Source organism: Ooceraea biroi, chromosome 10 (genome assembly GCF_003672135.1).
Source record: "Ooceraea biroi isolate clonal line C1 chromosome 10, Obir_v5.4, whole genome shotgun sequence".
In the NCBI taxonomy this organism is placed as follows: Eukaryota; Metazoa; Arthropoda; class Insecta; order Hymenoptera; family Formicidae; genus Ooceraea; species Ooceraea biroi.
In genome coordinates this window covers 10,036,062-10,054,617 of record NC_039515.1, presented here as the reverse complement: position 1 = coordinate 10,054,617, position 18,556 = coordinate 10,036,062, and the positions used below count along the sequence as shown (strand labels likewise).

General features: G+C 35.6%; 3 protein-coding genes across 4 annotated transcripts; all 3 read right to left on the bottom strand.

Annotated features, from left to right (window-relative positions):
• Nucleotides 1–2,255: 2,255 nt before the first annotated feature.
• LOC105286421 (uncharacterized protein K02A2.6) lies at nucleotides 2,256–6,173 on the bottom strand. The gene is made up of 4 exons (XM_011351372.1): nucleotides 5,013–6,173; nucleotides 3,460–4,911; nucleotides 2,712–3,273; nucleotides 2,256–2,356 (listed from the first exon to the last, which is right to left on the bottom strand). The coding sequence occupies exons 1-4, from the start codon at nucleotides 6,171–6,173 to the stop codon at nucleotides 2,256–2,258; spliced, it is 3,276 nt and encodes a 1,091-aa protein (XP_011349674.1).
• Nucleotides 6,174–13,253: 7,080 nt separating this feature from the next.
• On the bottom strand, nucleotides 13,254–13,847 carry LOC105286424 (PQ-loop repeat-containing protein 3). Its single transcript, XM_011351375.1, has 3 exons — nucleotides 13,743–13,847; nucleotides 13,479–13,599; nucleotides 13,254–13,387 (listed from the first exon to the last, which is right to left on the bottom strand). The coding sequence occupies exons 1-3, from the start codon at nucleotides 13,845–13,847 to the stop codon at nucleotides 13,254–13,256; spliced, it is 360 nt and encodes a 119-aa protein (XP_011349677.1).
• Nucleotides 13,848–14,468: 621 nt separating this feature from the next.
• On the bottom strand, nucleotides 14,469–16,928 carry LOC105286419 (putative nuclease HARBI1). Of its 2 annotated transcripts, XM_020034000.2 has the most exons (7): nucleotides 16,618–16,928; nucleotides 16,288–16,550; nucleotides 16,049–16,179; nucleotides 15,758–15,974; nucleotides 15,331–15,679; nucleotides 14,934–15,254; nucleotides 14,469–14,853 (listed from the first exon to the last, which is right to left on the bottom strand). In XM_020034000.2, exons 4-7 carry the CDS (start codon nucleotides 15,946–15,948, stop codon nucleotides 14,473–14,475), a joined length of 1,242 nt encoding a protein of 413 aa, XP_019889559.1. In that variant the 5' UTR covers nucleotides 15,949–15,974; nucleotides 16,049–16,179; nucleotides 16,288–16,550; nucleotides 16,618–16,928; the 3' UTR covers nucleotides 14,469–14,472. The 2 variants fall into 2 exon arrangements, with proteins under 2 accessions (XP_019889559.1, XP_019889558.1); XM_020033999.2 differs by having other exon boundaries at nucleotides 15,331–15,974.
• Nucleotides 16,929–18,556: the final 1,628 nt, after the last annotated feature.

The window sequence follows — 18,556 nt, the reverse complement described above, 5'->3', positions numbered from 1 at the left end:
ACAGATGCGATTAACAGATGCAAAATTGTAAGCATCTCAGATATTTATTTTAGTCTTTATAAATTTAGAACAGCTACCAAAGCTTCTTACCAAAGTTGTAGTTTTATAAGATAAAATAAATTGATTATTATTTTCTTAAAGGAGCAGAGCTGGAATTTTTATTCTATAAAATGTAATTAATAACTTTATTGAATTACATTTGTCTTTAGCAGTGCGCATACATAACATTCACTAACATGTTTAACATCTTTTTTATTATTAACATTTTTTTTATTCCAGCTCTGCTTTAAATTAATGAAGTTTATTAATTCTATTTTTGTTTATGGTTCATTATAATAATAATAATCTTTATTAACGGGAGAACCCTTTTGTTACGAAGAAGTTGTTACAAAGAAAAATTATTCAGTTTGTTATAAAAAGAAAACTGGTGGAAATGTTTATTTTTCATGTGAAAATTGTATTGGTAAGGCAATTTAATATAATAATGTAAAAGTTCTGAAAAAACCTCTCAAATTTCTTTCACACATACACACACACGCACACATACATTCACTTTTACTCGTCTATTTTATATACCCTAACAATTAACAGATGCGCACTATACACTTATGAAAAATTTGTGAAATAAAAATATGATTACTTATCTGAAATATTTGATAGATTTTCTATAGTTCTATAGTTTCTAGATAGGGTAAGAGATAGGGTACAATCATTGACACGGATATAGTTATTGACACATTAATTTTTTTAATTGAAATTTCTCGACACATGCACGGCTCTCGTGTGAAACGTTCATATGCTCGTACAAAAGTACTTTTTCACCAATAAATTTACTGAGTTGTCTTAGATTTCTGTCATTGCGTTTTGAAGCGGATAGCAAAAACAATCACTGACCCATTCCTGGCGATGCTCCGAATAGATCAGTGCATGTTTTTCCTGCCTGCTTCGAAACGCACTGACAGAAATCTAAAATTACTCAGTAAATCTGTTGGCGAAAAGGTACTTTGTACGAGCATATAAACTTTGCGTACGTGCATGTCACGAGAAATTTAAGTTAAAAGAGTTAATGTGTCAATAACTGTATCCCTATCAATAACTGTATCTCTTATCCTAGCTTAGATATTGTTTTTAATAAAATATTAATTTTGATACGACACAACCCATAGAAATTGATTAAAAACAATATCTAAGCTATGACAAAACGATAAAAGAAGATAGAAATCTTATCATATATTTTAGATAATGAATATGAAACTTACGATTAAAAGACGATAGAATATTATACATTTTAATAAAACACAACCGATAGAAAGTAATTAATAACGATATCTAAGCTATGACAAAACGATAAGAGGAAATAAAATTTATCATATTTTTCAGATAAGTAATCTGAAATTTACGATAAAAAGACATGATAGAATATTATAAATGTTGATAAAGCATGACCAATAGAAAGTGATTAATAACGATATCTAAGCTATGACAAAACGATAAAAGAAGATAGAAAACTTATCATATATTTTAGATAACTAATATGAAATTTACGATTTAAATAGACGATAGAATATTATTAATTTTGATAAAGCACAATCAGATAGAAATTGATTAAAAACGATATCTAAGCTATATGATAAAATCGATAGAGAACTATAGAAAATCTATCAACTATTTTAGATAAACAATCTGAAATTTACGATTTAAATAGACGATAGAATATTATTACTTTTAATAAAGCACAATCAGATAGAAAGTGATTAAAAACAATATCTAAACTATATGATAAAAACGATAGAGAACTATAGAAAATCCATCAACTAGTTTAGATAAACAATCTGAAATTGACGATTAAATAGACGATAAAATATTATTAATTTTGATAAAGCACGATCCGATAGAAGTCGATTAAAACTATATCTAAGCAATACTATATAAACGATAGAGAACTATAGAAAACCTATCAAATATTTCAGATAAGTAATCTGAAAGTTACGAACCAAAAACACGATTCAATCAGATAGATTTTTGATAAAGCACGATCCAATAGAAGTCGATTAAAAACTATATCTAAGCAATACTATATAAACGATAAAGAATTATAGAAAACCTATCAAATATTTCAGATACGTAATCTGAAAACGAACCAAAAACACGATTCAATCAGATAGATTTTTTCTATCTGATTCTATCGTTCTTTTTAAGCAGGGCAGTGTTTCTGAATCGCTCAATAGTCACTTGGACTCCTTTCAGCGAGACTTTCATTTTTTTGCTATTTCGCGGTAAGAATAGCCTTCGTTGTATAAAGTGATTATAGCACTTCGTTTTTCGATGATAATTTCCTTACGTTTTCCCATGTTGTCTGTTTGGAACACGATTATTTACTAAAGCTTTAAAGCGTTCCGAGTGATGATTGTTATGTTATGTGGGTGGCAAGGAAAAGGAACACACCGTATACTTTTACAAAGTTTTACTTTGCTCTATATGGAGGTTACAAACGTTTGCTCGCAAGGATGCCGCGCGACTAACTGCCCTCGCGCTAGCGCTAACCAAACAAAAACCTATCGAACCCGCCTTGTTATAAACGGAAACCAAACTAAACCTTTACATAACATTCCCCTTTCTTTAAAATAAAAATAACATTTAATGAAATCTCGAATCAAAATGATAATAATCAGGCGGCTTTCGTAAACGCGTTCCTCGACGGGGAGTTATGCCCTGTGTGACGCTGTTTCCTGTTGGCTGCGCGTCGTCCACCGTTTCCTCTGCTTCCGTCGTCACGGGCGACTTCCTGGACGGACTCCTTTCCGAACAACTATCATCACCTGGCTCCTTATCCTCGCACGGTAACAACTTAACTAGTTGTGATCGGGTACGACGATAATCACCTTTAGCGCAATTAATTACAAAGGAACGTGGTTCTTTACATTTTGCTTTCACTACTCCCCACATTCTAACATCCTTAATCCAAACCTCGTCCCCTTCTTTCAACGCAATAGACTCTTTCGTATAATGTTTTTCATCATGATTAGTTTTCTGCCGTTGAATTCGAACATTTTCACGATGTAACAATACCTTTCGATCAATTAAAACAGGTGTTAAATTATCGGGATGAATTGGTAATAATGAACGTATTTTTCGTCCCATCAAAAGTTCGCTGGGGGTAAAACCACATTCCAATGGTGTCAATCGATATTCCATAAAAAATAAATGCATATCACCAGTTTTCTCAAGACTTAATTTCATTGTCTTTACCATAACCTCAATAAAACCGTTACTCTTTGGATAATGAGGAGATGAAGTGATATGTGTAAAATTAAATTTATTCGTAAAATTAATAAATTCGCGAGTTTTCAAAGGGTCAAACTGTGGCCCATTGTCGCTACGAACTATAAATAGAATACCGTGTCTCGCAAAACAATCAGTCAAACATTGTATAATGACACTAGCAGTCATATTACGTACTTTATAAAGTTCCGGATATCGAGAATAATAATCGGTAACTAACAAATACCAATTGTCTTTAAATTTAAACAAATCCATGGCAACAACTTCCCATGGGTAGTCAGGAAATTTTGAAGGCAACAATGGCTCCGGGCGATTCGGTCTATGTTCGGCACAAACACGACACTGTTTTATTTTTTGCTTAATGTCTCTAGAAATGCCCGGCCACCACAAGCTTGAGTTGGCACGATTCCGGCATTTAATGATACCTTGATGTCCAAGATGAAGCGCTTCCAACGCTTCCTTTCGTTGCTCCTTAGGCATCAACACTCTAGGTCCAAACATAATAACTCCTTCGTTCACCGACAATTTATCGTAATATGAAAAATAGGGTTTCATATCGGCCTCCAGTTTCTGCTTGTTGTTCCAACCATTGAGGATAAGTTTTTGTAATATTTTACACTCTTCATCATTTTGTTGACTGACTACTAGTTTTGCCATAGTAAAGTCAGACAAACCACAATGTTGTACCACTGTACATACATGGGCTTCAACTTCTTCTGCTAAATCCGACGTTGGAAGATCCTCTTGCAGTGGAACTCGACTCAAATAATCAGCTGCTACAATGTTCTTTCCCGGTGAATGGAAAACTTCAAAATCATAATGCATCAATCGCATTCGTAAACGTTGAAGACGAGGACTAAGTTCATCTAAATTTTTTGCTTGAAGTAAAGGAACCAGCGGCTTATGATCAGTTTCCAATTGAAAGCGAAGTCCATAAATAAAGTCGTGAAATCTTTCACACGCCCAGGTCAACGCTAAAGCCTCTTTTTCAATTTGAGCATAACGCCGTTCCGTATTGCTCAAAGTTCTGGACACATATGCCATCGGTCTCCAGCTACCACTCGCTTCTTGAATCCGTAAAACTGCACCAAGGCCGTAGGAAGAAGAATCTGTTGTCACCATAATTGGACGTGATGGATCAAAAATAGCAAGACAAGGTGCTGATGTTAATTGTCGACATATCTTCGAAAATGCCTGGTCATGACACTTTTGCCATTGAAACTCCGAACCTTTTTTCAATAATGTATAAAAAGAAGCGAGTAAGTCACAAAGTTTTGGTACAAATTTACTTAAATATTGCACCATTCCAATAAATGATCTGACTTCCGATACATTTGTAGGCGGTTTTAATTTACTAATAGCATTGATTTTACCTGGATCAACTGAAATGCCATTAGCACTGACTATATGTCCTAAAAATTTAACTTCTTGAACACCGAAAACGCACTTTGCTCTGTTCAAAGTGACGTTATTTTCTTGCAGTCTTGTAAGTACCTGCCGAAGACGAATATTATGTTCCTCCCGGGTTGCTCCCCAAATCAAAATGTCATTCGTGTAATTGGTCACGCCCTTGAGCCTTCCAAAATTCTTGAAATCCGTTTTTGGTAATGCTCCGGCGCTGATGATATTCTAAACGGTAAACGTAAAAAACAAAATCTTCCAAACGGAGTAATAAACGTAGTCAATAATTGAGATGCTTCAGATAACGGCATCTGCCAAAATCCGCTAACGCAATCCAGTTTGGAAAAATACTGGGCTCCTGACATCTGTCCTAACGTGTGCTCCACCACGGGCATCGGATGATTTTCTCGAGCCACAGCCAAATTCAAAAACGTCAAATCGACACACAAACGAATGTCTTCAGATTCACGCTTGTTAACTATTACCAAGCCACTACACCAGTCGGTTGATTGATCGACCGGTTTAATCACCTTCATCTTGAGCATTTCATCCAGTTTTTGCTTCAATTTTGACATTAACGGCAACGGCACACGACGAGGTTGATGTAAACAATAGGATTTAGCCTCCGGTCTGAGCTTGATCTCATACGGTTCCGCCAAAAGCCCTAATCCACTAAACAACGGCTGGAATTCTTGAAAAGGATTCACGACAACCTGATTACATCGGGCGATTAACTTCAAAAGAACGCATTCTTCACGCCCGAGCAAACACTGATTTATTTCACGAACCACGTAAATATACCGATAAACGGTTTTATTTGTAAACTTTAACCGTGCTTTAAACATTCCGTCCGTTTCTGACAAATGTCCGGCCGGGCCGATTAATTTTTTATCCGCGGGCACCAATTCATAATCTTGTGAACGTAAACATTTGTCCCATGTTGACCAGCCAATAATGGTCACGTCCGCTCCGCTGTCAAGTCTAAACGTCACCGGTACACTTCCGATTTTGATAATTTCTTCCCACTGAATATTGCCACAGTCTTTGTTTACCGAGCCGACAAAATAATTTTTCGCATTTTCGACCACCGCATTAACTTTCGCGTTCGATTGCACGTTCTTCGACTCTTCCTTTTTCGGTCCTTTCTTGCACATTTTTTCCCAATGTCCTAATTGGCTGCACTTGTTGCACTTTGTTCCGCGCGCGGGGCACGAGTCCTTCTTATGTTGTTTAGTACCGCCACAGAAGTAACATTTCCAAGATGTGTTACCAGTCTTCCCTTGCGGATACTTCTTGCCTTTGACTTGTACAAGGTTAGTTGCGCCGACGGTAGATGTCGCGCTTTGATGAATCTCCTTGTTCTGCCGCAGGACCGTCTCATAGCTTCGCGCCATTTCTGTGGCTTTCCCATAATCTAAATTATCTTGTAACTGCATCCTTTCCGATAACTGCGTATCACGAACATCGACCACGAGCTTATCGCGGATCATTTCTTCTTACGAACTTCCGTAATTGCAATATTTGGCCAATTTATGCAAATCCGTGATGAAATCGTCCATAGATTCACCGTCTTTCTGTGCACGGCGATTAAACAGCGCCCGTTGATAAATAATGTTTCTTCTTCCATTAAAATAATTCGTAAATTTGCTGATCACTTCCGCATACACCGTTTTGCTAGCTTCCGTGTCCCACGTAAACAAATTAAAAATTTCTTCTGCTCTCGGGCCCATTGCATACAGCAAACAGTCTACTTTAACCTTTTCCCCTCTCAAATTCGCCACCGTACAATATCTCTCAAACGTAGATTGGTAAATGTCCCAATACATTGGATTGTCGAACGGGAATCGTTCTGGCAAAGGAATGTGCGTAGTGTTGGCCATCTTGTCCCGGCGTGTCACGACTGCACACGATCGTACGATATACACGAGTCACAATACCGTAACTGAGCCAATTTTTACCGCTGCCACCATGTTATGTTATGTGGGTGGGTGGCAAGGAAAAGAAACACACCGTATACTTTTACAGAGTTTTACTTTGCTCTATATGCAGGTTACAAACGTCTACTCGCAAGGATGCCGCGCGACTAACTGCCCTCGCACTAGCGCTAACCAAACAAAAACCTATCGAACCCGCCTTGTTATAAACGGAAACCAAACTAAAACTTTGCATAACAATGATGATAAGATGTATTTCTCATTAAATCAATATGTACTATTTATTGAAACTCACAGAAACCATGTACAATGTATTACAAGATAAGATAATAATAGAAAAGTTGAGTTACCTGAAGTATGCAACTTAATGTCTCGATCATAGAAAGTAATCTACATAGATTAGAAAACTCATGTGATAATTCTTTGAAATTTTTTGTTACAGGCCGCGAAACTTTTGATAGATATTATTATTAATGAGTTCACTGATTCATTACTAAAAAATCCCTTTTGAAGCGGTTGGGTTCCTCGTTAAGACAATATAAAATACATATATGTCGATGTATCTAAACTTTTGGCTGGCAGTGTATTTACGTATGATTAAGGTCAGAAAAGTCGAAAATATGAAAACGCCTCACGAAAGAGTCAAAAGTGAAAATGAAAATATTATGATGTAGCCAACTTTGCAACACATAATGGAACGAAAGATAGCAGCAGTATGACCCGATGATCATCCTATTTCATTACGTAATAATAAAAGTATAATGGATCTTATAATTGTCGATATGTTACCGTATAATATTGTTGAAAGTACTGCATTTCTAAGGCAGAATATTACTGACCCAAATAGCCCGTCACGATACTGAAAAAATCAGAAAAATTCTTTAGGACATCTTTGATGCCAACTACTTACGATAAAGTTAAAAAAAAAGTATTCGATCTTGTTTCTAGAGCCGACTGGATAAGCTTTAGGATGCTTCCCCACGGAGCGTAACTTGCGTAAGCGTAACTTGCGCAGACCAATCACATCATTTCATTTGGACATCAGCTTCGCGTAGTTATTTTACGCTCTTTACGCTATTATCGTTACGCCGAATCCAATTTCTTGCGGAAGATACGCCGATGTATGTGTATTAGTGCGTGTTCGTGTCAGTTCGTGCGTGTTATTATACAGGGTGTCCCAGACCTATCGTATAAGACGTGAATGGTAGATTCCTGAGTTCATTTCGAGACGAAAATTCTAATGCCAAATTGTCGAGGGTGCTATAGTTTTTAAACGGGAAAGGTTTAAAGTTTACCAATAAGCTTGTCAAAATTTCGCGCGCTCAGGGACATCGTATATCAAAAGGGCCCTTCCACATCACTTCACTCAACTCGATAGAACATGTTAATGTGTTCGAGTGTTAACTCGAAATTATTATTCACTTTATTTCTTTGTACACTGTTGACAAGACCGACGAATATCAGGATGATAATAGTTTTTAAATTGTCATACGGAAACGCGATGCTTGTCGAACAAAGCATTCGTGCGAAGCGTGCAACGAATAAATGACGTTTCTTCTGTGATGAGAATCACATTGTAATTGATCTTTCTGGACTGGAGCGCAGCACGATACTTGTTCCTTTAAATAAATTAATAAATTAATAAAAAATCTTGCTAAATATGTTAATATTTTCTTTTCTTATAAATTTTTTCTTTAGCGACATTTCATGCAGAAAACCATGCAGAAAACTTCATACCGATCGTATAGATTTTCTCTTATCACAGAAAAAACATCATTTATTCGTTGCACGCTTCGCACGAATGCTTTGAAAGTTCGACGCGCATCGCATTTCCGTATGACAATTTAGAAATTATTATCATCCTGATATTCGTCGGTCTTGTCAACAGTGTACAAAGAAATAAAGTGAATAATAATTTCGAGTTAACACTCGAACACATTAACATGTTTCTATTGAGTGAAGTGATGTGGAAGGGCCCTTTTGATATGTGATGTCCCTGAGCGCGCGCAATTTTGACATGCTTATTGGTAAACTTAAACCTTTCTCGTTTAAAAACTATAGCAGCCTCGACATTTTGGCATTAGAATTTTCGACTCCAAATGAACTCAGGAATCTACCATTCACGGCTTATACGGTAGGTCTGCATACCCTGTATGTTACAAAAAGGATATTGTGTATTGTACACAAAAAGTTTAAACAAATCATGAATAAAAATCAAATCAGGGTAAGTTAATAATTATCGTTATATAGAATTTATTATATCAGCTATAGCGTTCTATTATATTCAATCCACGTGCTTACGATTTTGTCAATACAAAATATTAAGGTTATAGCTGTATATTAATAGGTCTGTCGTATTGTTTTTGCATGTAGAATCTTTGCTTTCTCTTTCTGAAATTTTTTTCTCAAATTAATTTATATGTTCTCAACTTATTATTTTTCTCACTTTAAGTGCATGAATTTTTGGGAAACAAACAACACAAACAGATCTAACATCAAGATATTATACACTGTTATAAAATGACCAATTTTATTTTGCAATGCGGTACGTGTTCAAATAAAAATAAAAAAAAAACACTTTCCTGAGGCCACCATATTCTTAGTTTATTTAATTGTGCATTATTAAAATGTCTTGGATCTATCTTTTTATGTGTTCATTAATATAGAGTTATAAAAAAACAAATTTTATAAATTAATAAATAAATTAATAACATAAATCCCACATAAGCCGGGACGGACGTCTGGTCACTTTACACTATCATTAGATACACAGAACATTAACTTATCCATATTGCATGCTTGGACCTTTGCAGCACAAGTGTGGATATTGCGGGTGGCTTTTTTGCTTTACCACAAATTTCCTTGAGCATGAATGCTTCAAGCATTATGTGGAAGGTGAAGATCGGATTTATGTGGACGAGAATAATGTTGTGACACTATGTATGTTTTTCTGCATTCTTTATTCTTCACGCATATTTTATTGTACTAACAACACAGGCGCGCGCTACGCGCGCTATTTTATTTTTCAATATTAGTAATGTTTTCGAATAATAATATTCATCTATTATTTATTATATAATAAATAACACAAATCCTATTCTAAAAAAGGCATTAAAGGTGTTATTTATTTCATCGTGTTTCATCAATACAAATTTGACAGAATTGACAGCTGCCGTTTTCACGTTCCTAAGAAATAATAAATTAATATAACCGCACTGACAGCCACTATGACATTTTGACATTCGCAACACGAAGTTCGAGCCAAGCGAGAGAACCAATCAGCGTCGCGGAAAAGAAGCCTCAATATTCGATAAAAAAGAACTTCACGAAGTTAACACGCCTTTTTTAGAATAGGATAATTTTATGTATTTTATTATATTTTATAATGTGTAATTAAATGTACTCATTTGTTTAAGGCAATACAAAGACTGCAGAAGGTCCTGTATGTAAAGATGTTATAGATGAGCTCTTGATTGGAGCAGTTAAGGCAAGGAAAGGGCTCTACGACTATACTTTACCTGCTTCTGAAAGAAGTTCTTTACGCAAAAATGCATTATGGGCAGAAGTTTCAAACACTATAGGAGGTAAGACTATATCTGTATTTACATTTCTGAATACATATGTAGATATTGTATTAATTACTTATGAAATAAATTTGTTAGGAGCTCTTAGTCCAGATAAAGCTAAGGCTCGCTGGAAATACTTACGAGATAACTACGCAAAAGCTCGCAAGAAGGTCAAAAGCTACATTCCCAGTGGATCAGCAGCAAAAGCTAATGTACTAAAGAAATCGAACTTTAGATTTTATGATGTGATGACATTCTTAAACGACTTTCTTGAGACACGAAAGTAAGTTCTTTTTCTTCAATATGCAAACTTGTACTACCTCTCTTCCTCAATTTGTCGAGGATAATAGATCTTTCCAACGTGGAGAGAAAAAGATAAACTCTAAATTAGTGCAGTCAGTTCAGCTGAAAAGAACAGACCTATAATCACATCACATAGCCATTTTAAGATTGTATTTAAGGTGATCTTAAATATTATATAAAAACGGACTGTGAGTACACCGTCCATACACTGGCGGATCCGGGGAGAGGGGTTACCCCCCTCTTTCAAATAAAGAAATAAGTTTTTCTGAATTTGTTTGGAACATCTAGGAAGAAAATGCATTAATTTTTAAAACAGATTATCGCGGGCGCTTACTCGCCGAAACTAACTGAGCGTTGCATATACACGTATGGGTTTTCGACTTCGTTTGTAAATAATTTTGTCAACCCCCCCCCCCTTCATTATCAACATCAGGATCCGCTAGTGCGCCCATAGATGCTGTATATATAAATAAATTTATTTATTCTAGGACTGTGAGTTCATTGTCAGACAACATTACTGAAATTTATGAAACATCCGAGCAACAAGAGAATGATTCTGTTGCTTCATCTTCAGAATCCACTGATATTTCTTTTTGGACGTCGACTACTGTCAATGCTTATCCACCAATGCTGACTCCTACTCATGTTTCTCCACGAACACCCACAACTGTACTTCCTCCGCTGATCTCAGTCAGTTCACCGAACAACGTCCCTTCACGAACGCCGCAAACTCTCAGCACTTCACAAATACTGTCTACAAATTCAAAAAGTTGGTAGTTTGTTATTATATGTATTCTTCCTCCCATTTCTTTTGATGATAATAACTTTACACATATAGCAATATGTATCATTATAATATTTATATCTTGTTCTCAGGACCTTTGCAAACTGCAAGTTATAATGTTGATACATCCCGACAAACTCCCTTAGAAAAAAGTAAGTATCATCGCGATTTAATCTGTTAAAAAAAAGCAGCAACGAGTGAATATGAAGCCTTTGGAAGTTCACTTTCTCCGTGATCATTACAGCGTTTTCCAAATTTATCAATTTGCTATAGTTATAAGCCGAAGTTAAAACAATCGAACCAATCTCTCCTTTTCATTGTTGTGTGGAAATTAACTAATATTTCTGCGATTGAGCATATGGTGGAGAGTTGTCGATTGAAATTTTTTATTTTCCTAATTTTCAATATTTTACTAAGAGTATCCCCAATAGCCAACTCTGTCGAAAACAAATATCATCAGAGTCTGCTACAGATTTTGTTAGTAGAAACGCTACAGAGTTGACGCAGGTTTTGTCTTTTCTATACTGTTAGCAACATAGCAACAGAAACATAACAAAATCTGTAGGCATAACCAATCTGCAGCGCACATTTGCACTATTTCTGCCGCCAATCTGCTGTTTTATTATGTCAGCAGGATTTGGCAACAAAACAAAAGCTTAATGCGGACACAGATGGCACCGTATCTGCTGTATCATTCTGATTAAATTTGTTTCCGATCTGCTGACATATTGTTAACAATTTGCTTATTGGGATGTTTGTATTGCGTGTTTCACGCGTTTTAGAGCAAAAGAGCGATGCTTTGCAAGCAGCATTAATAGAAGCACTGAAAGAGCCACCAACGCAGGCTGCTGATCCGCTGGATGGATTTTTCGCTCGGTTGGGAGAAGGTATGCGAAGGCTGCCATACCGCGAAAGAGCTCGCCTAGAAATAACATTTCTAACGTTGCTTGCCGAAAAGGAAGATCTTTATGCTTACACTGATCGAAATGCAGGACCATCAACAAGATAATAGTTGGAAACAGTTTTATTTACGATACATATCTGCAATATTAACGATAGAATGAAAAAGAGAAAGAGAGAGAGAGGCATGTAAGAGGAAGTATATGCAAGAGGAATGTTGATAGCTTTATGTAAATATCTACTGTTATTTATTAAGACTTTAACAAATGATTGTTAAGTAAGTTAACGCATTAAGTTAATTGCATAGTAGAGTAAGAGATTTACAAGATAGTAATATATGCAAAAATAATGTATTATGTTGGTTATATAATTCCGAGATTGTCATTTCGCGACATTGTATTCTACACTAATGATTCTGACAAAAAATTCAAGCGTATACATAGCTCAGTGACGGTTAAAGGTCCATAGATAAATATTAGGTAGTCTCCAACAAAAAGGAAATTATATATTATCCAATATCGTTTCCAATATAATAATCACACAATTTGATATGAATACCGAATGCGCGCGTTTAACTCGCGAGCTACATAACGTACGCGATGGACAAATAATTCGTAATAACTTTATTCGGCACTATGGCGCACTGAAGCACGCGCACCATATAATTGTAATAAATCGGCAGAATAATATGAACGATAAACACACTTTATAATCAGTCGCTACACGAGTCGCCACAGCACAGAGACTTGTCGAGCCATCTGCCATCTTCAGTGAATTATCACAGTTCACTACTTCATTGCATTACTTAAGTTAATACTTTTTGTACCAAAAATATTTTCTATTATTAATGTTGTTAAGTTACTATTTCTGAAATAAGAAAATGATTTTAATTTTACAGTTTCGTGAATGTAGATGACAATATTTATTAATAAAACAAAAACTTGCATTCAATACAAGACTTCTTTCATACCTGATGCATCCGAACGCGTCATCGATGTCGTTACCATCACGTACACTGCATAAATTGTCAGTATTATACGATATGCTCAGAACTAGATCAGTTACATAATTTTACGTTCTCATTTAATCCTGCTTGACCGGACGCATTCTATAATAAAGCGCGGAAAACATGATACTAGAACTAAGTAGCACCGAAATGATGAAGTTCCCCAGCAAAAGTATATCGGCCGAATCCATCCATATCGTAAACACCCTCGCTGAAACAAGTCATTCAATATTTATTGCTATTATTATCTCATTACTTTTTCTTCTTCTATTTTATTATCTTATCTTAAACTCAAAACTTACTCAGGTTTGTGAAGGCAGATATAAACCAGGTAAGAGGCGACACCGACTCTGCGTTTTTGGCTCGAAGTATAGCCAACAGTTGAACAATCTTACTGGAAGCGGAAATCGGAGTGCACATGGGCTCAAAGTCAGACAATATTTTTCAAACGATACATATTACAGGAACTCTTCTTTTACCTATAAAAAAAGCAATTACTTCTCTACTAACTAAAATACTAGCTAAAATTGTAAGTACAACTTTTGGAGTAACTTCCAACAACAAACAGTGCTCAGCATAAAGTAGATTATGGTGCACAGTAGAGACCACATGTTAAGCTTGACTTCTTTCATACCTGGTGCATCCGAACGCGTCACCGATGTCGTTACCATGGTTTACGCCGTTATGCATATCGGAATTGGTGTAAAGTCCTTTGCACAAAGCAAAGAACAGGCAATGAGAGTAGGGAATAGGATCATCTGTTTCATTTAAGCGCACAGTAAAATCTGTGCGTTGAGATGGTTTTATACATGGCGTTCAGCTCACAAAAGTCTGATCACAATGAGGAAGATAACTTTGTAACGCAATTTGTCTAATCGCACTCCAAACTGCGCGTCGCGAAACAAGTTCCAAGCACAACTACTTCACGTACACAAAGTAGAAACGCCTGAAATGACTGGTATATATAAGATGTCATTTACACTGTAAAATAAAAGTATAGATAATAATTATACGAATAATAAAATGAATAAGTGTATTTGTAACACAAAAAAACGATGTACTCTCTTTAACTTGCTGAAATAAAATACCACAATTTCTTTTCATTCATTTTCGCCTCCGTCTACTCAGAAGCACAGAAGTACACGTCACCGACACATGTAAATTATATTTTCCAATCATCGTTGTATCAATGTGCATGTCACTTCGGTATCAAAAAATCAATTTCGTTTCTATTTTAAAATACTGATAAATGATAAATTTACATTTTTCTTACCTGAAATCTTTTCCTTTTCTCAATTAAAAATCGTTGAGCAAAACTTTTTCCCACTGCCAGGATACTGCTCCCAGGTTTTCAAAGTATGAAGCAAACTCATCTCGGATTCTAGAGGCAAGTCGGGTATGGGCATTAGTTCTGCCAGCATTGTTGACGTCTTGCAATGCACCGTTTATCACGGTTTCTTCTCCACTGATGATACGTGTATAACATCTTTCAGAAAGCGGCAATTGGTTTTCATTTTGGATCACAAAATTGTGTAAGCATACAGTTGCTTGAACAATTTTGACTGCAGTAGAGACAGATGAGATTATCGGTCGACGATAAATTCGCCATTTCGCTGTCAAAATGCCGAACGCACTTTCTATCATTCTTCTTGCTTGACTGAGACGATAGTTGAATACCTTTATAAATAATAAATACATACATACACGTTCTTTCCTTATAAAGAGTCTACACTTTTGATATATTTAATATTCATTACCTTTCTTTGACCGTTTAGGCGTCCGCTTCGTGGATATGGTCGTATCATGTAAGTAGTTAAAGCAAATGCCTCATCCGCTACTAATACAAACGGTAATGCGGATTCAGAACTTTCAAGCAGTCTCGGTTGTGGTAAATTCATTAAATTTGCTTCAAATCGCTGGCCGAAATTTGAATGAGCGAAGATTCCTCCATCGCTCTGTCGGCCTTCCGCACCAATGTCGATTAATGTGAAGCAGTAATTAGCATCACAAACCGCTAGTAAATTGATGCTATGATTTCCTTTGTAATTATAATACGTTGAGCCGCTGTGAGGAGGTGACTGAAATAGAAAATGATCATTTTTATCTCTTCCTGTAAATATAAATATTAAAAACATTATTTAAACATCTACTCACTTGTATTATCACGTGCTTTCCATCAATGGCACCTATGCAATGCGGAAAATTCCACTTCACCGCAAAATCATTCGCAATTTTCAACCAATTCGTTTCCTTTATTTCAGGGAAAACTGATTTATGAAGAGTATTCCACAATTGTTCACATGTCTCAGAAATAATTCTTGAGACAGTGTTTATTCCAATTCTAAAAAAATAACTTATTGAAGTCATACTGTCTCCAGATGCTAAATAACGTAGACAAACTAGAAGTCGGGTACGAGCTGGTATTGGATCTCGAACAAGACTCTGTTTTTCAATGACTGGTCCAACAATATGCAACAATTGATTGAACATCTTTACGGACATTCTGCAATAATTGTAGAACATTTCGTGATCTTCCAATTCCATTTCTCTGACCAGATTGTCACTAGCACCCTGTAATAACCTTTGTCTTTCTTTGAATATCGGGCGCACCCACATTTTATGAGCTCCTTCCGCTTCATGTATCAGTTTCCATATCACAAACAATTTCAGTATTTGACGTTTTTTAACATTCCGCTGTTGAAATGTGTGCTTTATCAGCTTCCACTTTTTCCATTGTTTCCATACATTTAATAAAATCAAGTCACAATCCATTATTATAAACCTTTCTAACCTAGGACCTAAATCATTTTGTAATAGATGAATATTAATATTGAATTTTAACTTAATGAATTATTAATTATATTGTACTTACCATTAATACGAATCAGGTTTGGAAGGATACGTGCGAATGCTGTGATCAGTATGAATAAATGTTTAGCAGAAATGTTTATGAAGTAACTCCACCCGTGGCTAATAAGTTTAGAATGCGTTTTTTATGTACCACTTAAAAAGAAATGATATATATGAATATTTTGATTAGATACGAACCATTAAGCTCAATCAACTCATAACTATCAAGTTAAAACATATTGACAATTTATTATTCATTACCTTCGATATGAGGCGTGTTTATTTTTTTCATAACAATCTGAAATCCTCAGATTCCATGCAGAATTGTAATAAGCGAAGATGCAAATTGGGACTCCAAGCTAAATTAGTGCCATCGAGACCGATATTTACCACATTAGAATTGATTATAGCTTTGTACTATCGTAAAACAGCCTATGCTGGAACTTTATGCGACTACAAGCCACTGAAAAGCATTTGGTGGCAAAGTGGCGTGGTGCGATAAACGTATGCCAATTTTCTGTGACCTTAATCATTTCGTAATATTAATATTCTAATGTTAACTTAATAAATTATAAATTATAACGTACTTACCGTTAGTTAATGTGAATCAGGTTTGGAATGGTATATACGTGCGAATGGCGTGGGTACCGATTCGAGTCACATACATTCCGCCTCACACATACTTATGCACAGAGTACCGGTTCCCCATGAGGCGTACTTTTCAACGCGCGTAGGTTACGAAAACCAATCGCAAATTTGTTTAGCATTTCTGTAACAGAAACTCTAATCAGCGATTGGTTGTATTTTTGCGCAATTCAGCAAATTACGCCCCATTGGAATGACGGCTTTCAGAATAGCGCAACTTCATGGTAACTTTTATTAAATCACTAGAATACGCAGGTTACGCTTACACAAGTTACGCTCCGTGGGGAAGCACCCTTACTACAGATTTTTTGATCAATCCTACAAAAACATGCTCCCTTTTGAGTTTTACGGCTCATTTTATTGAAGGACCAACCAGATTTAAAGTGATTTTAGGAGCTATGGTTCTTGATGAGGATCACACCGATCAGTTATGGCCAAGAAACTTACCGAACTAATTAATGAGTATCAAATGTTATAGAAAATAAAATTCATATGGCTATACGAGATAACGCCGCTAATATGGGTGCTGGAAATTTTACATCTTTAGGATGCGCAGCTCATACATTGCAACTTGTGATTAATGACTCAATCTTTAAAGATGAAGAAATTACGATTCTAATAAAAAATTGTCGCAAGATTTTAAGCCACTTCAAGAAGAGCGAACAAGCAAATCGATATCTCAATCAATTTCAAGAACCGAGTGGTTTACCAAAGCATGCTTTAATCCAAGATGTAGAGACAAGGTGGAATAGCACCTACTTAAAGATGGAGAGACTGTTTGAGCAAAAAGTTGCCATTAATCTTTATATGGCAGAACGTGGTGGAATCGATGTTTCAACTGTTGAAGAATGAGGTCTGATGAACCATCTAATAACTGTATTAAAATGTTTCTATGAAGCTACACTGGATATTTCGACCGATTCTGCATGTGTGTCTCTCATCATACCATTGATAGCCATACTAAACACAAAACTTACAATAAAAGTTGAAGATTCAGAAAAGATATGTAGATTAAAATAACGCTTGTGCAAATCATTCAACAAAAGATTTTCCTACGTAAAAAATTGTCCACAATTAACTATAGCAACGACTGTCGACCCACGTTTCAAAACCAAGTACTTAATCGATGACGAAATAAGCTGCAAGGATAAAATTCAAACTTTTTTATGTCAAGAGTTTTCGAAAACACTAGAAAATGTTACCAATATAATAGATGAAAATGAAACTGTTGTAACTTCACTTTCATTAGATCCTCAATCAATGGAAAATCTGTGGGATACGCATGATAATATGTCAAGTATGTCAACACTTGAATCACCCGATTCAGAAGATTTTCCACCTTTTGATGAACACCTGAAATCCTATTTAAAAGAACCTTTACTTCAAAGGAACTACGACATTTTTCATTATTGGGCTTCAAGTCCTTGTACCTATTTGAAAAAAGTAGCTACAAAGAATTTATCAGCTCCTCCTACCAGCGTAGCAAACGAGCAATTGTTCAGTGCTGATAGTAGGGCTAATTTGCTTGGTGAAAATATTGATAAACTTCTGTTTCCTATAATATTAAATTGTTTAATTTTGATTATTATTTTTATTTGATGTTAAAAAATACTTTATTATTTAATATTTTACGAGTTAAAAGATTGTTTTTTTTTAATTCTGCCTAGTTACTAACTTATTATGTTCTTAAAGCCAAATACAAAATGACTTGGTAAATATACCGATTAGGGGAGCCAACCCCAATGACCTTGACCTTGACATATGTTGTCAAGGTCACCCTCCTGAGTGACCTTCAAGAGGTTTTAGCCGTCGCTCGTTGTTCGTTAAAACCTTATTAACAAAAGAAGTTCAGTAGTTTTGTATGGATTTCCGACTTTTCACACGA

Excerpts from the sequence above, each read along its gene's own strand:
- LOC105286419 (XM_020033999.2), bottom strand. The coding sequence starts at position 15,948 with ATGGATTGTGACTTGATTTTATTAAATGTATGGAAACAATGGAAAAAG. Across the intron at positions 15,255-15,330 it reads GAAAGCACGTGATAATACAA|TCACCTCCTCACAGCGGCTC; the intron begins GTGAGTAGATGT and ends TTTCTATTTCAG. Across the intron at positions 14,854-14,933 it reads GCCTAAACGGTCAAAGAAAG|GTATTCAACTATCGTCTCAG; the intron begins GTAATGAATATT and ends TTATTTATAAAG.
- LOC105286424 (XM_011351375.1), bottom strand. The coding sequence starts at position 13,847 with ATGGTAACGACATCGGTGACGCGTTCGGATGCACCAGGTATGAAAGAA. Across the intron at positions 13,600-13,742 it reads TCTACTTTATGCTGAGCACT|CCCATGTGCACTCCGATTTC; the intron begins GTTTGTTGTTGG and ends TCTGACTTTGAG. Across the intron at positions 13,388-13,478 it reads ATCTGCCTTCACAAACCTGA|CGAGGGTGTTTACGATATGG; the intron begins GTAAGTTTTGAG and ends GACTTGTTTCAG.
- LOC105286421 (XM_011351372.1), bottom strand. The coding sequence starts at position 6,173 with ATGATCCGCGATAAGCTCGTGGTCGATGTTCGTGATACGCAGTTATCG. Across the intron at positions 3,274-3,459 it reads GATATCCGGAACTTTATAAA|AGTAACGGTTTTATTGAGGT; the intron begins GTACGTAATATG and ends CATTATCCAAAG. Across the intron at positions 2,357-2,711 it reads AGGAAACAGCGTCACACAGG|ACAACATGGGAAAACGTAAG; the intron begins GCATAACTCCCC and ends TGTTCCAAACAG.